General features: G+C 34.1%; 1 protein-coding gene across 1 annotated transcript in view; it reads left to right on the forward strand.

The window, feature by feature from the left end:
* The window catches only part of LOC145259782 (magnesium transporter NIPA2-like), a 67465-nt gene that overhangs the window by 36617 nt on the left and 6683 nt on the right, over positions 1-24165 (forward strand). Inside the window, exons 2-4 of the mRNA XM_080117546.1 lie at positions 10450-10756; positions 15941-15997; positions 21289-21379. Coding sequence (XP_079973672.1) covers positions 10615-10756; positions 15941-15997; positions 21289-21379 — 290 coding nt within the window. The 5' untranslated portion in view covers positions 10450-10614. The remainder of the gene's footprint in view (positions 1-10449; positions 10757-15940; positions 15998-21288; positions 21380-24165) is intronic.

The following is a 24165-nucleotide window of genomic DNA, read 5'->3' on the forward strand; positions in this document are numbered from 1 at the left end:
TATGTATAGAATTAATTCCTGAACTAATTAACTGATCATTATAAATTTTGAAATGCAGTTGCTATTCATCAGCAGTTCAAATGTGGGCTATATTTCGTTAAATTTAGTTTTCAGCAAAGGCAGTAAAAAGAAAATTGAAGCCCTCATAATAAAATGGTGCAAAACTGTTTTGTTTGGGGGATTTTACCATGGTCGTCGTATATTAAGAATATTAATGACATATTACAAAGGCTACGATTTTACCCATCCTGGAATGGGTATTCTAGTTCCATGTAAAAGAAATGTTTAATTTATTTCAGACTAGAGGAACCTGTTGAAATTCCAATGCGGACTCTTTCATATGTAATATGTTGGTATTCTGTTGATGTTCAGTGTAAATGGAGACGCCCTGATATTGTAGCTCTTTTGTTAAAACTGCAAAAGTATTTATCTAAGCTAGCAGGGGCACCCAGCATAGCCCGGTCATAAAATAGGCTTAAATATGATATTTTAATTTATACAGATTTCGTATATATTATTACAGAATCAATTTTCTATCGATTCTTATATATTATAAAGTTGTGATTTCAAAAATAAAAAAATATATCCATATGACTTGGGTGCATCAGCTTGAATCGAAGCCATAACCAAAACTTCTGAAGAAAAAAAAAAAAAAAATATATATATATATATATATATATATATATATATATATAAAACTTGAGCTCCTTCAGCTATAATCGAAACCAAAACTTATGAAGAATTCTTGGTAAAATTGGTAAAATTATTTATTACAAGAAATGGAAGGTCATAATTAAATGACAGTCACTCAGAAGAAAAAAAGGAGTAAGTGTGACGCACAAAATAACACACGCTATCGTAATAATATATTGATGGCTTTTAAAGATATTGTGAAATAAAGATGCTTGGTTGTTGTATTGAGGTGTGGTAAAGACATATTGTAGAACTAATGGCTTATTAGGGTAGAAGTCAACCCATGTCCAAGTGTGAGTTCAGATATTTGTTAGTACATTTGTTGCTTAAATCTTTTTGGCCTATGTGTTTCACGGTCATATCTTGTGTTGCGCGTGGACTCTTTTGGGGTCAATTACTAATGATTACTATATTGTCCAATTTCTACTGTACACTCTTTAACCCTTATCCTTGAATGGCATCTTGGCCTTGATAATGTGGTGATGCCTGTGTAAAAAAAAAAAATTGGTGTGAGATGTTGTTTGTGTTATTGAATCCAGTTTGTGATGAGGTGATGTGATCATTGAAGTGAACCTGTTTGGAGATGGATTTTCTATACACTCTTATTTGAAAGTCTGTCTGGTAGTTGAAGAATGTATGGTCTTGGTTCTGCACTTTTACTCAGAACTGTCTGGTTTCCATTTCCCAGTTTGGTTATCCAGTATACATATTGTCCAGAGACAAGTTCTGGTAAATCATGAGCTGTTTTGTCATAATACATTTTCTGCATATCCTGTCTATGTTCTAGTTGTTCATGGATATGGTCAAAGTTGGGAAATCTTGGGTTTGGAACTTTTGCAATTATGTTTGATTTCATAATGTGGTTGTTTAAAAATTCAGCTGAACTTGGAATGTTGTGGTTGATTGTTGTGGCTACTACTGTGCAAGTGTCTGCTGCTGTACTGGAGCTGATTGTTGCTTTTGCTGTTATTGTTGTTGTTGAACTAGTACGTGTTGGGCCAGTGGATCCTACTGCTGTTTCTGAGAAAGAACTTGATGTTGGCCAATAGGAGAAAGTTGCTGTAGGGCTAGCATTCTTTGTTGTCTTTTTTGTGCAACTTGCGCAAATTACTGTTGTTTTTGCACCAAGCCCAGTTAGGCTCAACTGCTGTTGGTTTAAAGCTTGCTGTTGTTGTTGTTGCTGTTGTTGTGCCAAAAGTTGTTGAGGTGTTGACATGGGAGATTGCTGTTGACCCAAGGCTTGTTGTTGTTATTGTTGTAGAACAAGTGTTTGTTGCTAGGCCAATATTTACTGTTACTGCAGAAGTTTGGGGTGCATCTCTTTGGGTTGTGCAATGAAGGATAATTAGTTTAAGCTGTTCTATTGATGGTAGTCCTAGAACTGCCGGCTCTTGTATATCTACAATGTAGAAAGTGCTGTTATGCCAGTCTGAATTATTATATGTACATGGCATTTCTGTTTGGCAGTTTTATGTTCACATATACATAAGCTTCATCTCTCTGAGTAATAGGTAATATTTTAATGTTATCAAAAGTTAACCTTTCAAATTGTTTGTCTAATTCTTGAGTGTTGTTGCTGTATACTGCATCTGTTTGGGTGGATTGCCTTTTCTTGGACTGGTTCCTTGATATTGTGGTTGATTTTCTGATGATTTTTTTATGGTGTCTGCTTCGTGACCTTAGTCCCCGCTGTCTCCCTCCCTCTCTCTTTCCGTCCCCACTGTCTCATCTTCATGTGCTTTGCTTGAGAAAACTTGGGCTTCACGACCTATTTGAAGAGTTTCTTGACTGTCATAAGATGGTTCTTTTAAGCTTTGGTGAGGAGTCATTGGCCTTTGGTAGTATTATTTCATGTATCCACATAAAATGTTATCAGGAAATGTATTTTATGTATCAATTTTCAGTGTTTACTTCAGTAATGCTCAATATGTGAATAGAGCGAGGTAGTAAGTTATGAAAATATATATGGCAATTAAGCTAAACAAAGGCTTCCATGATTACATATATATATATATATATACATGTTTGTGTCTTCAGATGCATGAAAGCTAAGAGTAAATCAGTTTGCACATTAGAGAAACAAACACAAATGAATACGGAAAGATGACTGGCAAAGGAATGAATGAAAATATTAACAGAAAATGAAAAAAAACAACTTTCTTTTTGTCTCCTTTATTATCTTTTCTTTACTCATTTTTTCTTTGGAGTGAAAATCTTTGTACTATTGGTTTTTGTATATTTGAAGGTATTTTTTTTTTTACATAGGTATCACCACTTATCAAGGCCCATAGATCACTCGAGTGTGTAGTAGTCAATTGGACAATATAATAATCATTAGAAATGGAAATTCGGTAAATTTGTTAACTTAAGTGGAACGGCTCATCAAGAACTTGTTTACTTTGGACTTGAAGACAACAATATTGTAGTCAGCTGGGAAGCAAGAAAACAGAAGACAGTTTCACAGGCGTGGACTTCTAAGAAAGAAGCGTTGTTCATGGAATCTATGCTTAAATTTAGGCACAGATAAAGAGTGGGGGGAATTATTGATAGTGTTTTCAGCTAGATGAGTGTTTCTTATGAAAGTTTGGCTTGGGGGGGGGCATAGATTGAAGCTCAGTCGAGCACTTGCCATGAAAATAACGATAAAGCAGAGACAAATTTGCAACATCTCTTCTGTGAGAAAGATGTTACAGGGAAGAGAAAAGAACATCTACGAGGCTACAAAGTCTATTTTGAACTCTATCAAGGCTGGATAAGTCCTTTCTAGCAGCTTCTGCCCAGATGTGGCAACAGTACTCCATCCTTGGACGTACCTGGCTCTTATATAGATAGAGAATTGCATCAGCAGTGAGATATCTACTGGATCAATAGAATGATCCCACCATTTTTCCAGCGGCCTTGGCAACAGATTTGATGTACGTGTTTCATTTCAGATCAGGAGTAAAAGTCAAGTCCAGAAGCTTGTTAAAACATGAAGCCTCCCCAAGACGAGAGCCATTCATTTCAATTGATGCCAGATGGGGAGCAGAGTGTTGATGATGTAAAGATAAAAGCTTGGTTTTAGATACATTAAAAGTAACTAGCCACTCCTTTTCTCATTGTACCACATGCTCAAGATCAGATGAGAAAGAATCGGAGAGAACTTGGTCATTTACGGTCTTAGATGTGCTACCATAGATTGTAGTGTCATAAACATAAATGTCTACGAATGATGTAAGGATGTGATTTGGAAGATCATTAATGTAGATCAGGAAGAGAATTGGGCCCAGGATGGACCCTGAGGGACTCTAGCATTAATACTGTGAGCTTCTACTACTCTTATGAACCTATCAAAGAGAAATGATTTAATAATTGAGAAAACATTTCCAGCCTCGTCAGCATTCCCAGTCAGGGCACCTCTGGTTGGAAGCAATAAACTTGCTCCACCTAAACGACGGTGGGTGAATCTCCTAAGACTACCCAAAATGAATGCCTCAGCCCACCAGATAAAAGGCTACTGAAATGACCCAGTTTCTGCTGAACTGATTGTCAAAATTGAAATCTTGAATAGCAAGGATCTGATCTCAACCCAACGTCAAATGAATGGTGCAATTCGCTGCCATCATGTTTAAACATAACTGTATTTATTGTCTCTGGATAAGTCCATTTATTGCTGAAATGGGTAGACCAGCTTGTCCCATATTAAATGCAAAGAAAAAAAAATAAAATGTAAATAAATTTTTATCCAAACTATTTCTAAGTATTTAAATATTGCATTTGACCTAAGAGGAAAAATTGAGAATTTTGTAAGATATTTTTATATGCAATTCTAAATCATTAATTATATGATTAAATAATAGATTGACACTATCTTATTTATTTTATGAAAATATATAAAAAATAAACTTCATTGACATTTTTTTGTGACCAAATAATGAAAAAAAAAAAAATTATGCATATTTTATACTTTTGCATTTGTTAATTAAAGATAATAAATGGTAAAGATCAGCTTATTCATTTTGTAAAAATAAAAATGTGGATTATTTTTTAAGAAATGTATTGTCACAAGACTAAAGCTATCATAGGTTAAAGTAGTTTGCTTGAAGCATTGTTTAATGTGTATATAAGTAGAAACGTAAGTTTATAGAAGGCAGAACAATGCAAAGGTGTGACAGATAGCATCGAACTGACGCAGCTTAGGATATAATGGTGGAACCAGCTATGCAGTTTCATTTTTATTGATCAAATTCATGTGTATGTATAACCATACATATATACATTTTTTTGTTATACAATATTTTACATGTGGGATGTTTTTACTTGCGTTAAGTTATCAGGTGGTGTGTGTCCATGATGCTGTATTTCGGGATATCTTCCTTTCGTCAGGCATGTGTTCAATTTTTCACATGTGCATGGCAGGTTTTATTGTAGTTGGAGTAGGTTCACAGAAAATAGAACCATCTATAATAAAACTTACCATGCACATTTGAAAGTCAAACACATGCCTGACAATAGTAAAACATCCTGAAATATAGCATATATAATTTGGTGTTGTGGGAGGTCATGTTGGTGATGTTCTCAATGTATGACCAAACAAAGTAGTCCAGCGTGTTCAGGTTGAGGGAGAAGTGGGGCAGTGAGAAAAGGGTACAAAGTTGTAGCAATCCTACTGAAGCCAAGCTATCCTGGGCCCAACTTTCTTCCTGATCTACATTAATGATCTCCCAAAACACATACTTAAATCATTCGTTGACATCTATGCTGATGACATGACCATCTATGGCAACACATCTAAGGCCGTAAATGAAAAGTTCTGATTCTCTCTCCTCTGATCTTGAGCGCATGGTACAGTTGGGGAAGGGGTGGCTAATTACTTTTAATGCATCTAAAACGAAGCTTCTATCTTTACATCATCAACGCTCTGATCCCCATCTAGCATCAATTGAAATGGATGGCTCTCGTCTAGGGGAGGCTCAATGTTTTGATAAGCTTCTGGGCTTGACCTTTACTCCTGATCTAAAATGGAACATGTACATCAAGTCAGTTGCCAAGTTCGCTGGAAAAATGGTAGGATCCTTCTACCACTCCAGAAGATATCTCACTACTGATACAATTCTCTATCTATATAAAAGCCAAGTACGTCCAAGGATGGAGTACTGCTGCCACATCTGGGCAGGAGCTGCTAAAAACAGCCTATCCTGCCTTGACAGAGTACAAAATAGACTTCGTGGCTTAGTGGAGGATGCCCTTTTATCTTCCCTTTTTTTTTTTTTTACACGGTGGTCACCACTTGTCAAGGCCCGGAAGCCACTCAGGAATAAGGGTTATTGCAAGTAAAGTACGTTAGTATGGAGATTTAATGAAGTGTTCACTTAAGGGGGCAGTTCATCAGGTTCCCTGCAACCTCTCTCCCACAGAAGAGATGTTGTGAGCCTGTTTTTGTCTTATTGTTACTTCCATGGCAAGTGCTCATCTGAGCTGCAATCTCTGGTCCTCCCTCGCCAATCTTTCATGAAAAACACCCGTCTAGGTGAAACCATTGTCAAAACTTTTCCCCACTCTTTATCTGTGCCAAAACCAAAACGTAGATTCCATGAACAAAGCTTCTTTCTTAGAAGTGCACACCTGTGGAACTCTCTTCCGTTTGCCTGTTTCCCACTTGACTACAACTTGGATGTCTTCAAGTCCAACATAAACAAATTCCTGATGGACTGCCCTCTTAAGTAAGACACTCTCTATCAATTCGCCAATAAGCTTCTGGGCTTGACCTTTACTCCTGACCTGAAATGGAACACATACATCAAGTCAGTTAACAATTACTATGATACTATCCCATTGATTGCTGCACGTGCAATAACCCTTGTCCCCGAGTGGCTTCCGGGTCTTGATAAGTGATGACTACCTTGTAAAAAAAAAAAAAAAAAAAAAGCAAAAAAAAAGCCTGGGTTTCTTTGGACTTGTGGGCCCTTGCCGAGTCCTGATGCCATCCACAGAGTCTGCCAGTGGCCACCTGATTGCACCAGGTGATCATCACACTTTTCAGCACATCCAGGTATACTTTGGTGTTGACTTTCAAGCCGACTTCAAAGATGTGAGGTGGCATGAAGTGACTCTCACTTGAAACCACACAAAAGACCATAACCGTAGCTGGAAACTTTGTTTTCATTACTGGGCATGACTCTGTTATTTGTGGCAATCCAGTGATGCATTTTGAGGGTGCTGGCAATGATTCTATTGTCATAACTTGGATCTGTAGAGAGTATGAGTTGTACAGTGGTGCATCTCCAATATTGCTCATTGATCATTGTGTTGCTTTCAGACATGATAGAAGGCTCCTATAACTCTTGGGATTTGTACACAACTGACCAACTAGTAGATGGTCTGCAACAAAAAAAGAAAACCGGTTTTCATCAAATAGAAATGGAATCATGTCATCTTTTCTATGACGACAATTTTATCGTTCCATTCTCTGTGTGTTTGTGTGTGTATACACGTTGTCCGAATGCCGGATCTCCGCCTCCCAAAACAGATTTTCTACTCTCAGCTTGTTGAGGGAAAGCGTGCCCAGGGTGGCCAAAAGATGAGGTTTAAGGACAACATCAAAGTAAATCTAAAGTGGTTTCACATGGACCTTGAGACATGGGAGGACGTGGCTGGGAGCAGGTTGGCATGGAGGAGCGTTGTCCACGAAGGTGCTGCGCTTTATAGTAGTGACCTAAATCAAGCTGCTGATGATAAACGCAAGCACAGAAAGGACAGATTATCAACCAGACACACCCAACCCCACCCCACCACCACTACCTTTATCTGCCCAAATTGCACAAGAAAAATTGAGTCTAGGATTGGGCTCTATGCTCACCTGAGGACCCACAGAAGCCACAACGGAGGACAGTCTTACTCGGACACGAGTGACCGCCGATGATGATGATGATGATACACGCATGAAGTGGATCAATAAAAGTGAAATTGCAGAGCTGGTTTCACCATTATATCTTAAGTTTCATCAGTTTCAGTCTATCCGTCACACTTTTGCATTGTTCTGCCTCTACTAAAAATATCCTCTAACCTTTAATTGTCAATCCAACCATTTTTTTTTTATGAAATAGGTTTTTACATTCTCTTATTTATGGCACAGAGTATTTATTTATTTATAGCAAACATTTTTTTTATAAATGCATAAAATTTCCTGTAAAACATTTTAAAACATTTTGTTCTACTGAATGCAAATAAAAGTTTTAGTTATCGAACGTTGTAAAGTTTGATATCGTACACTTGAAAACCTAAGAAAACGTTTTCCTCATTTGATCTAATCGAAGATAACGCAATCCCAGATGAAGAGAGTTCTGTTACATTCTTATTCTTGATACATGCATCACAAACGTAGAACATAAAAAAAATATATTCATTTATTTATTTAATGTGGCATAAAAGTTTAAAAGGCTTAAAGTCGAATTCACTACAAAACAAAAGGTGGTATTGCAACTACTACTATTGAAACTTAAAGTAGATGCTCCATGCAAGAATTTTATGATTTCGTGCAAAGAACTTAAAAAAAAAAAACTAGCTGCAAAAAATAAATGTTTGATTGCTTCCCCTCATTTTAACGATTGTTTAATTTTGTAAACTAACTCATAAATTTGTATCACTAAATTATATAAGAAAATAAGTTAAATCATATTTCTTTTCCAGATAGATAATATACTAACTTAGAAAATAAATCTCTTGACATTATAGTATTTAAAGTTCACTCTAGTTTAATATTCAAAGTAGTACTATATATATATTTTTTATTTTTACAACAAAAACTTCCTGATAATTGAATCATAAAGGAAGGTAGTTTTTTTTTTGTTGTACCTTGAGATAACCAGATGTAAAAGACACTAAACCATCATGTCTCAATGTGAATTTAATTTTATTTCACTTGTTAACCATTTACAGAAAAGTTGTACACCCAATGTACACATAACTCTAAAAAAAAAAAAAATTATTGTCAGATCAACAGTAGATCAACCGACCATGTGTTACCACTGTTTATTTTAATTTTTTATTTTACGAACATTCAGTTTGTCAGGGACTTGTTAGTTTTATTTTTTATATATATATATATATATATATATATATATATATATATATATATATATATATATATATATATATATATATATAAATTACTGTTATGATTGGTTGGTGATTAATTCTAATGTAGATATGTGTGCACCCACTGCACAGGCTGTGATCGTCTGATTCATTGTGCAAGATCAAAGTGTTGTTTGATTCAGTCCGTGCTGGTCCCTCTAAATAAAACCAAAATTCCAGTTTAAAAAGAAATTAAGAGATTTTTTTTCTTTTGAAGTTACAAATGGTACTCATTTTCTGAACAACAGTCTTGCAGCTGAAAGACTTGTCTGACCAAATAAAAGCACAAGTCCAATGAAGATAATTCTTTAACTAAGCACCCTAAAGGTCTATGTTGCTTGAAGAGACACACAGATCCAATTGATTGTCAGACCTCAGAGAACCAAACCATTGCCTGTGTCCAGCCCATATCGACCAGCAGTCACTGCTCTCCTCAATGCTTTTTAAAGCTTCAACTATAAAGCTATGTTACGTTTGTATAAATAAAACTTTTTGACAATCTATGTCAATTTTATAGTTTCTCAAAATAGAAGCCAGACCCTCAAAGGATCATTGAATAGAAAGGCATCTCTTTTTTACAATTTCTACATTAGAATTAATCACCAACCAATCATAACAGTAATTTTCAAAAACAAAATATTAATATTATCTATATAAATAAATACATCCCTTCTCAATGGTATTTATATTGTTTACCCTTGATAGTGTTGAGCTTTTCTTATCTTGATAAGTTCTGCTTTGTTAAAGATTTACTTTTTGATAAAACAATAATTTTTTTTTTTTTTTACTTTTAAAATATAAATCACTATATTTTACATTACATTGTTCGATAAATATTCCCTTTGTTTCAAAGACATTTAGATACTCCTCAGTTTTAAGTGAGGCAAACTAACAAAAGTTGATCTTTTTTGCTATGACATTTAGTTTTCCTGGGCCATTGTGAGGTCACAGTTTGTTTGTTTGACCTACTTAAAAATAAAGAATGCATAAATGTTTTTTAAACAAAAGGAGTAATGTTCATTGGCTGAAGGAAATTAATAGGTAGGGAGAGAGTAATAAAATCAAGAACTCTGATTGGTTAGAAGCTAGAGTAGGAACCAATTATCTATAAAACAATCCTAAAATGTAAATCGATGCAGTAAGCCTGGTGATTCCACCCAAGAATTTAACAAACGTTTGTGTAGTTTACTTGCCATAAATGTGTATGTGTATATAGAAAATTTTCAAATTCAGCCACCTTTTTGGATTTCAATATAATCCATTCAGAGTTTGAATTTCAGATTCTTCTTTACAGAGTACAACTTCATTAATTGATTAAATTACTAATTAATTTATTATATGATTTTATACTTTACTTTTTAATTCTATTGAAAATACCTTTTGTCAATTCACAAAAAGTTATTTTGTTTTTTAATATATTTTTTCAAATGTACGTTAATCAGTGAGATTTAAAAAGAAAAATATTTATCCTCTGATGATAAGAGTCTATCATCGAAAATCCATGGGTAAGGATTTTCCTTTATTATAATTTCTTGTTTGATGGATTAATAAATATTGTAATTTATTCAGTTTTTATTTTCATTATCAAATTTTCTTATATAATAAATATATGGCAAATTTCTTTAATTTCGTTTCTTTCAGCTATCAACAGAATCAGTGTTTAGCTCTTTGTCAACCAATTCTTCTTATAATGATTCCTCTGTAGCCAATGTGACCCTGAGTTTTACTCAGTGGAACTCATCATTATCATCATCAACAACACCAACAACTGCTGAAGCAGCAACAACAACAGTAAATACTACTGCCATGCCAACTGATACCCCAGACCGCAAAGATTTTTACATTGGTTTGACCCTTGCCATCTCCTCAAGCATCTTCATTGGAACCAGCTTCATCTTTAAGAAACTTGGTCTGCTCAAATTGGCCAAACATTCCAGTACTCGAGCAGGTAAGTAAAGTATTATATCACAGGAGACTTAAACATTACTTTATATTCATACCATTTCAGTATTGGATTAATATATACCAAACTTATTACCTGCTAATAAATCTAAACTCATCTTATATATCTTCTATTCCCTCTATATTGAACAATATAAATATTTTATGCTAGATCTTCTTGTAATAAAAGGATCTTTGATATTATAGATAGTGTATTAATATTAAACAAATTGAAACAATGAAATATGAAAATTACATTATTTATTAGTTTAGCAAAAGTTCAAACAAGGAATATAAAAAAAATTCATTATTTAATGAAGTTTATGCTTTTCTCTTTAGAGGAAATAACTAACAAAATAAAAATGAATAAATACAAGTTTGCATAAATTGGAAAACTTTGAAAATTGTAAGTAAAAGAATTTTTACCATCTGCTAAAAAAAGTTTTTATTTTATTCAAGAAAGTTTCAAAAGTTGGTTGAAAAACAATGAAGAAATAATTGAAACAAAAAAAAAATAAAAGGAAGTTGAGCAATGATGTACATGAATCGAAATGCTCACAGATTTTTTTTCTGTGGGATGTTCTAGGAAAGAAACTCTATTCATGGAAGTTTTGTTTGATTTTTGGTACAGAGAAAGAGAAAAGGGAGAGGGGAGTTCATTGCTATGGTTGTTGCTAGGCAAGCTTTTACTGTGAATGTTTCACAGAGAGAGACCAGACATTCGATCTCAGTCAAGCACTTACCTAATGGTAAGTGCTTGACTGAGAGCGAATGCCTAACCATACAGTAGAGAGAGGCTCACAGTATCTCTTCTGTGTGATCAACCTTGATCTAAACTCTTCCTTAGTTAATGATTTAAAGTACCTGCCCACCCCAATTGAATGGCTCTCGTCTTGGGTAACCACCATGTCTTGACAAGCTTTTGAGACTGACCTTCACTCCTGATCTGAAATGGAACACATATATCAAATATTTTGCTAAGATCGCTGGAAAAATGGTTTGATCACTCTATCGCTCCAGTAGGTATATCACTGACGATGCAATCCTCTACCTGTAGAAGAGTCAGATACATCCTAAAATGGAGTACTGTTGACACATCTGGGCAGGAGCTGCTCAGCATGCCCTATCCTGCCTTGATAGAGTTCAAAACTGGTTTCGAAACCTTCCCTGCAGAAGAGACGTTGCGAACCTGTCTCGGATCTATCATTATTTTCATCGCAAGTGCTTGACTAAACTCCAATCTATGGTTTCCCCTTGCCAAACTTTCACAAAAAACACCCGACTAATTACAACCACTATATACGATTTCCCCCACTCTCTAACTGTACCTAAATCTAAGCGCAGATTCTATGAACAAAGCTTCTTTCCCAGAACTGCCTGCTTATGGAACACACTTCCACTGGCCTGCTTCCCAGTTGAATACAACATGGTAGCCTTTAACTCCAGTGTAAACAAGTTCTTGTTGAGCCGTCCTCATAAATAATCAAATTCTACCCAATTTACACCATTAACAATTACTACATCTGGCCCCTAATTCAGAGTAGCTTCTCACATTCCGATGATGTTTTGAAGTGAATTTAAGTTGAAAAGAAATTGTTCAATTTCTTTCAACTTCAATCTCAACAATGGCTGTCAGTGTTTGTTTACTTTCTCTTCAAAAATCTGTCATATGTATCTTTCTGTTTCCGAGACACTCGACTGAATTCCTGATGTGTTTTCTATGTTGTAAAACGATCAGTTATGTCTGCCTTAGGTCATTGTTCATTGTCTTCAACATTTAAAAAATTCTTTATTTATATAACTTGATCACTTTAAAAACTATTTGATTAATTCATTCAGTCCGTTGTCTGATATCAAAGGAATGTCGATGCGAACAGGTTTTTAATGGTTCATCACTTGCCCAGTTGAGGACAAACGAGATTGATGGATGTGAAAGGATTGAGAACTATGATTAATTCACAGGATGAATATACAACAGATATTTGTTAGTATTGAACTTGAAAACAACCATGTTTTAGTTTTTTTCGGGACTTTTACTTGGAATAATGCACTATTATTCCTTCTACTTGGAATAATGAACTATTCCATGGCATCACTTCTGGATAACGAGGACTAAAGTCAGACATGTGAAGAGTATGGTTGTCACCACTAGTCCAGCATTGTGTAATGATATTGCTCAGTTACCTTTTTTATGTATTTTTGTTAATACATATTTATTTGATTGTTACTGTATCTTCCTCATCAATTATTCAAACACTAACATCACAACACTGATGAGCAAGGATTTCAACCTTACACAAGAAACCCCAAAAACACTTGGGTGACAAAAAAATTCAGCTTTACACAAAATAACTTGTCAGCGACTATTTGAAACAGTTTGCGTGAGCACTTTTGATTGAAAAGAAAAAAAAGAAAAAATGCAAGTAAGCTTAGTTTTTAAATGCGAGAAATTTGAATGAAGTTGTAAGTAAAACCTTGTCTCTTTACAAAAAAAAAAAAACTGTAAACCAGACGTTTTGGTAATGTTGTTTTTATTCCTTGCTAGTTGTGCAAAAAAAAAAAAAAAAAGTAATTTTTGTCTTTGAAAAAAAAACAAAAAAAAAACGATCTTTTGTTATAAACCGTTAATAGTTTGAATTTTTTTTTGTACAATTTTAAATGAGAAAGAAATAATATAAAAAAAGAATGTTATGAAGTGCTTTGGGAAGACAAGAAAGAATTAACCTAAATTCTATATATAACTGTCAACTTTTATGCAAATTAGACTTTCAGTTTGGGAAAAAAACGCAACTGTCCCTTTTTAAAAAAAACACGTGTCGCAGTTGACTTGTTCGAGATTAATTCATTGCAAAGTAAAACTTCAATTTTTGTTTTCCTCAAATTTTGAATATTTTTTTACTTCTAACAGTCGTTGGAAATAATATTTTATTTCTATAAACTGAAACACTAAATTATTCAATTTTTTTTTGTCTCGAGTTGTGTATATTTTATTTTTTACTTTTCCTGACTGTGATTGATAGTGAACATTTTCATTTTATTGAAACGTGGACATTATTTTTTTTTGCAAGTAGGCAAAGAAACCATTTTTTGTTGCAATAAATTTTTAAAAATTTATAAAAATCTCCTGCTTTGGAAATTCAGCCATTTTTGAATTATTACTAAATATTAACCTTAAGGACTCTCTCACTCATGTAACTTTTGTTTCCCTTATTTTGTCCTTTAATTCTTACATTCCATGAGTGACGTTTCTGACAGAGGGGGGAAAATTGCTGTTTTCTTGGTTGAAATCTATCCATTTAGCCTTTATCATTGGCTATTTTTTTTATCTTGAAGTACTATTATTATTATAGCTCCTGATATCAAGTGGTTTTATACCTTGTAAGGAGCGATTTCCATTAAAAAAAATCTTGAAAGGCAGAATATTAATCTAGTTCTGCAATGTTTAAATTTTTCTTATTTATTAGTGTTGAAACAATCCAAATAGTAATCACAAATTGGAAAAATCGAAACTTTTGGGGTATCGTAAAATCTGCAAAATTCAAACCTAATTTCTAATTTATTTTGTTTTTGTTTAAAACATATTTCCATTGCTGATGTTAATGATTAAATGATAAATATTTATCGATTTTTAAACTACCAATTAAACTAAAATCTATAGATCATAATGAATTTAAGTAAAAATGGCAAAAGTAGATAAATAGGAAAAAAATAGCACGATATTCAATCAATTGTGAGAAAAAGATTAAAGAAAAAAAATAATTAGATCTAATTGTATAATATACCCCCCCAAAAAAAAAAATATATGCATACATTGCAAGAATACAAAAATTAAGGAAACAACAACTTTAATACTTATAAATTAAAAATGAATCGGAATCTGTAATTATATTGGAATTGTGATGAAAATATAGTAATCATCTCATCACTACTTTTTATATTTGAGAACTTTTGAGATAATTGATTATTTGTATTATTCAGATTACTGTTTTCATCTTGTGAATGTTTAGAGGTAGACATTTTGTCACCCAACTTTCTTATTGGCCTTTTGAAAGGTTCACCTTTTCACTAGCCTGAAGTGCCATGTTGTGCATAGATGCATGTCCCTTGAAATATTTCTGGCATAGATGACTGGGTTCGTCACTGCCATGCTTATGTTTTGGCTTTCATTTTGATTATTTTGCCTCAGAATTTATTGTTGTATATTAGGAACCTCACGTCAATGGCAATTAAGTGAGCTAGTGTAAATGTTAACAAGGGTCACACTGAGTATAAGATAATTCAGATCTGCTAAACAGAACTGTTCCCAGAGATGAGTGAGGTAAAGTTGAGGCGCAGGGGCCAGCAGATTAAATGTCACAGACAAAACAGAATGATATGACGAATGACTTCATGTTTTTCGAGGTGTAAGAAAAATAGTTTTCAAATCACTCTCAAAAATGTAGAAAACTTCAAAAATCAATGTGCAAAATGTTACTTTGATGTCTCGATGATCTAAATGAAATGTTACCTTGATGTTCTCTGTTCGTGTGTGTAACTCATTTCAGTTAAGTTAGAATTAAGAAATAAATAATTAGTTAAAGGAACGTTTGTCCTTCTCTCTCTCCTGAGTTAATTTTCTCCAAATAAAACTTTGAAGAAAACTCTAAATGAACATCTCCTTATGTCCTCTTTCTTTGTGAAAAGAAGCTTATTCCGATAGAAACCATTAGACAAAACAGCAAAGTGACTATGAAAGAAGTGAAAATAAAAAAAGAGGTGATGTATTAATATCTTGCATGAATATATTTTATTTTGTCAGTTAAAACCTCTTGTTTTCTTTTTTTTTTTTATTATGCAAACATGTTAGATCCTTACATAAAGTGGTTTTATGCCTTGTCTGGAGTGACTTTTATAAAAAAAATAAATAAAATGATAACAATAGTCTAAATAATACAAAGTTTTCTTTTTATAGGATTTCATTTAATTTTAATCAGTGATGTGAAATAGCTGCAGCCAAGTTGATGGCCATGGGTTGCTACCCACACGGTAATCATTGACGTGGATATTAACAGCATAATCATCATTTATGATGTAGTGCTAACAAATGTCATCTCCACAAAATACTATTTTCTCAACATTTTTTTGTGAGCATACATTTGCTTTTGTCCATGTGATTTCTTTAACTGATATAGATTTTCATTTCTCTCTTCAGGTCAAGGTGGTTATGGCTATCTGCGAGAATGGATGTGGTGGGCTGGGATGTCCCTCAGTGAGTATTTTTTGTATAGTTTTAATCAATATATTAAATTCCTTTGAATTTACACAAAAGTTGTATTCACAATCGGACTCAAAATAATAATGATAATAATAAATTATTTAGTAAATGTTCTGAATTTGCTTAAAAAAAAATTGCGCTGACCATTTCAAAATGGACATTATTTTGATATTAGGTCGGTGTAAAAGTTTTTGCCAGTTTAAAATTTCATCTTGAAAATCTTTATTCGTAACAATAACGACTGGTGCTTGATTCCATCTGTGAATGCTTTGCTTGTAAAATTCTTTAGGTTTTGATGTGAAATATGAATCTGACTTGTGTTCAATCTCTTTCTGAGGTTATCTAAATGGTTTTGTAATCCTTTAAATAAGTGATAATCTGAAGCAACTAGGTCAGGAGTATATACAGGATGGGCAAGTTTCCCAAACAAATTCTCCAAGGAGATATTTGGGTAGTAATGCTGTGTGATTGTGAGCTATTGAATACAAAAAAAGGTTGTTTTCAGGTTAACATGGGTGAAAATATTGCAGAAAAATATGAATGATGCTTTAATAATCTTAAAGAACAAGTTAAATTAATCATGATATTGTTTATATATTAACAACATGCATGAAATAGATATACAATAGTTTAAAATGTCTCTTCTACAAACCGGTAAAAACTTGTACACCGACCTAATATTAATATAAATTCTTTTCCCACTTTATACTAGGAGTGTACACTTTTCATCAAAATTATTGGGAAGGCGAGAAATTATGCTTAACTAGTGTTCACACTAATATGCATATAAAAAAAAAGTGTCTCAATCAATGAATTCAAATAAAAAAGAAAGAAAATGTCTCAAGCTGGAAAGTTTAAAGCAAAATAAAAAGACAAACATATTAAATGGTATAGAAAGAAGAAAGGAAAAAAGGGAAAGAAAACGTTCCATTATGAAAATAGTGAAGGATTTCTTGACAGATTCATTTCAGGTGGCAAAGGAGGTGGGTCTGACTTGCTATTTGCTTCTTCCTTTAAACATGTGAAACCGATGCTACCGGATTAGGCTGTCTGAAAATACTGGCTTCTTGGCCTAAACTGCACCAAACATTGATTTTATTGGGTTTTTTTTCTTTCCTTTTGCAAAATTCAATCATTTTCTGCAAAGTTATAAGCAAAAAAAAAAAAAAACTTTCCTCTATAAAACAACCAAAGCAAACACCATCAATAAATATTTGAAGATCTAAAGAACCAAACCAAAAAAACCTAGAACCCCATTTCCAACGTAGACCCCTACTACCAGGTCTCCTTCTTCAACATCAGGGGTCTACGTTCCAACCTTCCAGAGGTTGAAACCCAATTACAGGAGACGAAACCGAACATATTATTTCTAAGCGAAACTGGAATAGGGCCGACCACTTCCCTAGATGAGTTCATAATTAACGGATACTCTAATTTAACAGCTAAATCTGACCCCCCAAGATCGCCATTGGCATGGAATATGTGCCTACATTAAAGATGGCTTCCCATGTGGCAGGGATATCTCTAGAGAAGATCCTAACTTACCCAATATGTGCTTCCAGGTTGCACTTGCTAACACAACTGCATTTATATTTGCCCTCTATCGGCCCCACAGCAGCGGAGTTACTATCTTTAAGAGCATATCTGAGAAAATAGACCACATCCTGTCTGCACATCCCTCGGCTAACATTCACATCTGTGGTGGCTTCAACGTCCATAACGTGGAATGGCTAACCCATTCAAATAAGACAGACGATGAGGGGAGGTTTTGTCATGATTTTGCCATTGCTTATGACCTCACTCAGATTGTTCGCGAACCCACCTGTGTGCCCGATACACCCGGTCAATATGCAAGCCTCCTAGACCTTTTTCTCTCAACTTCCCCTGAGCTATGTTCATGTTCCGTTCATTCTCCTCTAGGATCCTCCGACCACTCAGTTGTATCAGTTAAGATAAAAACGAAATGTAATAAGTCCCCTGACGTACCCCTCCACCGTACTGTATACCGATACTCTATGGCTGACTGGGATAGCTTCTGTACATTCATATCTGATTTACCTCTGCACTCCATGTTTAAAAAGGAAGTGTCCTCTATAGTATCAGATCTGACCGAATGGTTAATTTTAGGCATAGACCAATTCATACCATCTAAAAAATTCCAACAAAAACCTAACAGCCAACCATGGTTCTCCCCAGAATGTGCTGCTGCTATCGCGCACAGAAATCACTTTTTCCATAGCTACCAACGTAATAGATGCACGGAAACTAAAGCTGCTTTCAGGACTGCCAGCAACCACTGTAAAAGAGTAATAAAAAATGCAAGAGAGCTATATGCCCAGTCTGTTAAACCCAAGGTAGCTGATCAGCGGCTTGGTTCCTGCCAATTTTGGCAAATAACAAATAGGATCCTGAACAGAAGTGTGCGTTCTATCCCAACCATTATCAATGGACCAGAGGTCATCTCGTCAGCATCAGACAAGCCCAAACTATTTGCAAAGAACTTTGCAGCTAATTCTACCCTATGCGACGAAGGCCATCAACTCCCCATATTTCCTCCTATAACACAGAACATGCTAGGTAACATACAAATATCCGTGCATGAGGTCGCCAAGCTAATCAAGAACCTTGATTCCAGTAAAGCAACTGGCCCTGACGGCATCCCAATTATAGTGTTAAAAAAGCTTCAACCAGAACTTGCTCCCATACTTACGAAACTATTTAAGCGCTGCCTTAAGGAGAAGTGCTTTCCGACTCCCTGGAAGACCTCATCAGTTTGCCCTGTATTTAAGAATTCAGGTGATAAGTCATCTCCCTCTCAGTACAGACCAATAAGTCTCCTGTGTGTTATGAGTAAGTTGCTGGAATCCATATTAAATAGAGAAATAGTCAACCACCTCAGCAGAAACAACCTTCTTAGTGACACACAATATGGTTTCCGCTCTGCAAGATCTACCGCAGATGTGCTGACGGTTATATCTCACAGGATTAGTGAATCTCTTGACAAAGGCATCCTTTCTAGGGCAATTGCTCTTGACATATCAAAAGCCTTCGACAAGGTATGGCATAAGGGTCTACTTCACAAGATTTCCAGCTATGGTATAACTGGAAATGTTTTCTCAATCATTAAATCATTTCTCTCCGATAGGCTCATAAGAGTAGTGGTCGATGAACAAAAATCAGAGGCCTGCAGTATTAATGCTGGAGTCCCTCAGGGGTCAATCCTGGGCCCAACTCTCTTCCTGATCTACATCAATGACCTCCCTAAACACATACTTAAATCATTCGTTGACATCTATGCTGATGACACGACCATCTACGGCAACACATCAAAGGCTGTAAATGACAAAGCTCTCTCTGATTCTCTCTCCTCTGATCTCGAGCGAGTGGTACAGTGGGGGAAGACGTGGCTGGTTACCTTTAATGCATCTAAAACCAAACTCCTATCCTTACATCATCAACACTCTGATCCCCATCTGGCATCAATTGTGATGGATGGCTCTCGTCTGGGTGAAGCCCCGTGTTTTGACAAGCTTCTGGGTTTGACCTTCACTCCTGATCTGAAATGGAACATGTACATCAAATCTGTTGCCAAGGTCGCTGGAAAGATGGTGGGATCCTTCTACCGCTCCAGAAGATATCTCACTACTGATGCAATTCTCTATCTATATAAAAGCCAAGTACGTCCAAGGATGGAGTACTGCTGCCATATCTGGGCAGGAGCTGCTAAAAACAGCCTATCCTGCCTTGACAGAGTACAAAATAGACTTTGTGACTTAGTGGGGGATGCCCTTTTCTCTACCCTGCAACCTCTCTCCCACAGAAGAGACGTTGCGAGCCTATCCTTATTTTATCATTATTTCCATGGCAGGTGCTCGTCTGAACTCCAATCTCTGGTTCCCCCCTTGCCAATCCTTCACGAAAAACACTCGTCTAGCCGAATCCACTCTGAAAAATTTCCCTCATTCTTTATCTGTGCCTAAATCAAAACGTGGATTCCATGAACAAAGCTTCTTTCTTAGAACTGCACGCCTGTGGAACTCTGTTCCATCTTCCTGCTTCCCACCTGACTACAACTTGGATGTGTTCAAGTCCAACGTTAATAAATTCCTAATGAACCACCCCCTTAAGTAAACACTTCATCAAATCTCCACACTAACGTAATGTACTTGCAATAACCCTTATCCCTGAGTATCCGGGTCTTGATAAGTGGTGACCACTGTGTAAAAAAAACAAAAAAAAAAAAAACAGTTCTTCCAGTTTTTTATTACTGGATTCTGCATTAAATAAACTGAAAACCAAATTAGTTAAACACTTGAAATGGTTTCTGCCAGCAATTTTTTTAATTGCTAACTTTTGTGTGACAGGATAGATATTTATATATGTATAAATAAATACATATTATATTAAATATGATATATATATATATATATATATATATATATATATTAAAGTGAATAATAATGTATCTGAATATTTGGAAATATTGAATGAATTAAACATTCTAAAAAATTATTTTCTAAATTCTTTTGTGTGAAAACCCGAATTTGATTGATGACTAATTCTATATAATATTCTGCTTGTTCCTTCCTTAGTTAGTCTGTACATTACATGTTAAAATAAGGCCAAATACAATTTTTGAAGGCTAAACCACTTTAAAAAAGGCCAAATTTTTTGTTAAAAAGGTCAAACTAGCAACTCTGGACAAGAATATGAGCGCAACATGCCTTTGATGTAACCTCGTTTTTGAATATCATTATAATAATATATGATTATTGCAATGGTGTGAGAAAGGAACTGGTAGTAACTTCGACGTATAGCAGTTCTTCACCAAAGAAAGTCAGCAAAACCTTACATAAAACGGAACATTTGAAAGAAACAGGGCAAAAATAAAAAAAAACATTGTCTGCCAAGAAGAAGTAAATTAAAGATTGTCTCTTACAATGTGACTTTATTATTTGTATTAAACTATGTAGCACAATATCACTTTCTGAATATTTTTTAGTACTTATTAATTTATCTCATTTAGGTCTGTTCGATATCTAAAATACAACAGACACTATTTTCATAGGAATGATAATAAACTCACATTTACTGCGCGCTATTGGTTTTTCTGTCTTAAAAACTAATTTTTTGTGTTAGCTAAAAAAATATCAGCTTTATTGAAACGTATTTATTGATTAAATATATTTCTCATTCCATGGAATTTCCACAGGTTTTGTTTGTAACTAATGTTTAGCCAAGAAAAGAAATCAGTCTAATTGGTTTCATGCGTTTATATTTTTCAGTGACACTTGGGGAATTTGCAAATTTTGCAGCTTATGCATTTGCGCCTGCAACACTTGTGACACCATTAGGAGCCCTCAGTGTTTTGGTCAGGTAAGTTCTATTCAATGCATACCAGGATCAACTTTTGCTCATATTTTGTTCATCCTGTACGTTACAAATATGGCATAATTCATGCCGACACATAGGTTCCCGTTAAATTACTGAAGTTAAGCAATGTTGAGCTTGGTCCGTACTAAAATGGGTGACCATTTGGAATTCCATCTGCTGTATGTGCTCTCCGCTTATCTCGGCATTGTTTTCAGTCGTCTAGCACTTCCTGCCACTGGACTTGAGCTTTGCCAATTCAGGAGAGGTGTGGTTTGAGCTTGCGCAACACTTGCTTCATGATTACATGTGCAGCTATCGTTATAGGGGATATTTTTTGGTTCTTGTCTAGAATTCCGTCTATATTGAAAATTCACAAATTCTTTATTAATTGGATCCAAAATGCAGTCATTTTGTTGTTTGTAATATTTAATAACTACAAAAAAAAAAAAAAGGTTCTTGTCCAGAATTTTCCCTATATTTAAAATTAAAAATAAAAATCTATATGATGTATGTACCCACAAACAAAATAAAAATATCATATTCCAAAAATTATATTAATTAATCAAGTAGTTTAATTTTGAAATAAGAAAATCAAGTTTTCTGAGTATTGTAATATCTGCCTTTTTTTTTTTTTTTTTTTTTTACATAGGCATCTCCACTTATCAAGGCCCAGAGGCCACTCGAGGATAAGAGTTAAAACGTGTACAGTACTCAATTGGACAATATAGTAATCGTTAGTAATGGAAATTCGGTAAATTTGTTAACTTAAGTAGAACAGCTCATCAAGAATCTGCCATTTAAAAAAAAAATCAAGAAGTAAAAGGAAATAACTCAACAATAATTCATACTTATTAGATTTATTTTGTAATACCTACGAATTTCTATTAATCACGTATAAATGATTTTCTTGATCAATTTATGATTTTTGGAATATAATATTTTCGTTCTGTCATGAGTACATAAATCATACAGATTTTTCTTTGTTTTTTTAATATCTGGTGTCATGGGATGATACATTTTCTTCTTTGATATGAAGAAATTATGATTTATTACACAAAAGATAATATTAATTATTCAAATAATAACATATAATAAGAATAAAATAATAAAAATAATAAATTACTTAATTAAAAAGAAATAACAATAAAAGATTATATATAAAATAACACAAAAAGTATTACTTAAGAATTTGAATATAAAACGTTTAAATTAGCGTCTCTGGAGATTTTCAAAATATGGAACAAAAAACACTCTAAACTGTTTGTTTGTGAACCTTCTCTAGTGATCGCTATAAATAGCGAACGAGCGTTATTTATAACTCAGTTATAACACGACGTTGGGACTCAATGAGAGGCAACCTTTTATATAACCTATTATAACTCCGACCAAAGGAAAACACAAGAAAACTCGAGTCGTTAAAATAACAGGCGAACCAAACAAGATACAGAGAAAAATCTCTTTCATCAAAAACTGGTGAATATAGATTTTTCTGAATTATATTTGACCAAAAGCATTTTATGTGTAAAGATAAAAACAAACATTACTATAAAAACATTGAAAAAGGGAAATAACTAGAAAACAGAGTTATTTCCCTTACACTGTCGATTATAAACATTCGTTTTCTTTACTATTTTTTGATTTTGTTTCTCTTTTTCTTTGTTAATAAAAAATTGTTTTTCTTTTCAAATTATCTTTTTTTTATTCTTTTATTTTTCATTGATATGTTTGCGGTGTTCGTTACCCCTAGACTAGGAACAAATCTGTAACACTGGGGAAATCTAGACAAACACCTATATTATTTTATAGATTAATATTACAACCAACAAAATGGCTGCATTTTTTATCCAATTAATAAAAGATTTGTATATTTTTGTATTAAATATTATCTAAGAATAATAAGTAAATTATTTAGCAGATCAGTATTGCAACAAATGTATGCATAATATTTTGAATTTTTCAAGCATTTTTAGAGGTTTTAACAGTGTCACATGTCTGAATATATGGATAAGCTTTATGACATTGTTGCTGGGACGTGTATTGTCTTGTTTAGTTACTACCCTTGATCGATTAACAGAAAAAACAGTGAATTTCTTTTTGATTGAAGATTTATTTGCACAAGGAACACATAAGACCTATACAAAAATCAAAGAGATGTGCATAAAGTTATTCACTGGGTTAAGAGAGGGAGAGAAAGACTAGCCATAGCCAATTTCATCGCAGACTATCACATCATCTTCATCTCCATTGAGGTTTTTGGATGAACACTCTTGTGTGTAGAGCCATTCTTTAAATAGAAAAAATGTAATTGTCTCAAGCAAGAAAAAAAATGGCAATAGTCAGAGAAGCTTTATCAAATAAAGAATCAACCAGTCTGGATCAGCATAGCGTAGTGGTCTTCTCATATCAAGCTGAAAAGCTATGAAAGAAGAATTAAAAAAGATTCAGTTCTGGCATCTGATTGGTTAGTTCTTATTACCCATAATTTTAAATAGAATTGCCCAAATCTTTGTGGTTATACTCCTTTTAATATGTCAAAAATATTGTATTTACTGTGTCTACATGCTTTGAAACCTGCCAGGAAAGAGGCCACAATGTACCTCTGGCGGAGTGGGAAGGTGACGTCAGATTCTTAATTTCCCTTTATTTACTGAAGTCACTTTCTGACTTGCCAGATGTCAATTATTCTATTCTTGCTTTCATTATAGAAGCCAGGTACCTATTTTGATCTCTTGACCTGCGAAACATAATTATATAATTTAATTGGACCATTAAAAATGGTTGGAGACTTG

Source organism: Euprymna scolopes, chromosome 3, assembly GCF_053919585.1.
Source record: "Euprymna scolopes isolate OS-2025 chromosome 3, ASM5391958v1, whole genome shotgun sequence".
Classification (NCBI taxonomy): domain Eukaryota; kingdom Metazoa; phylum Mollusca; class Cephalopoda; order Sepiida; family Sepiolidae; genus Euprymna; species Euprymna scolopes.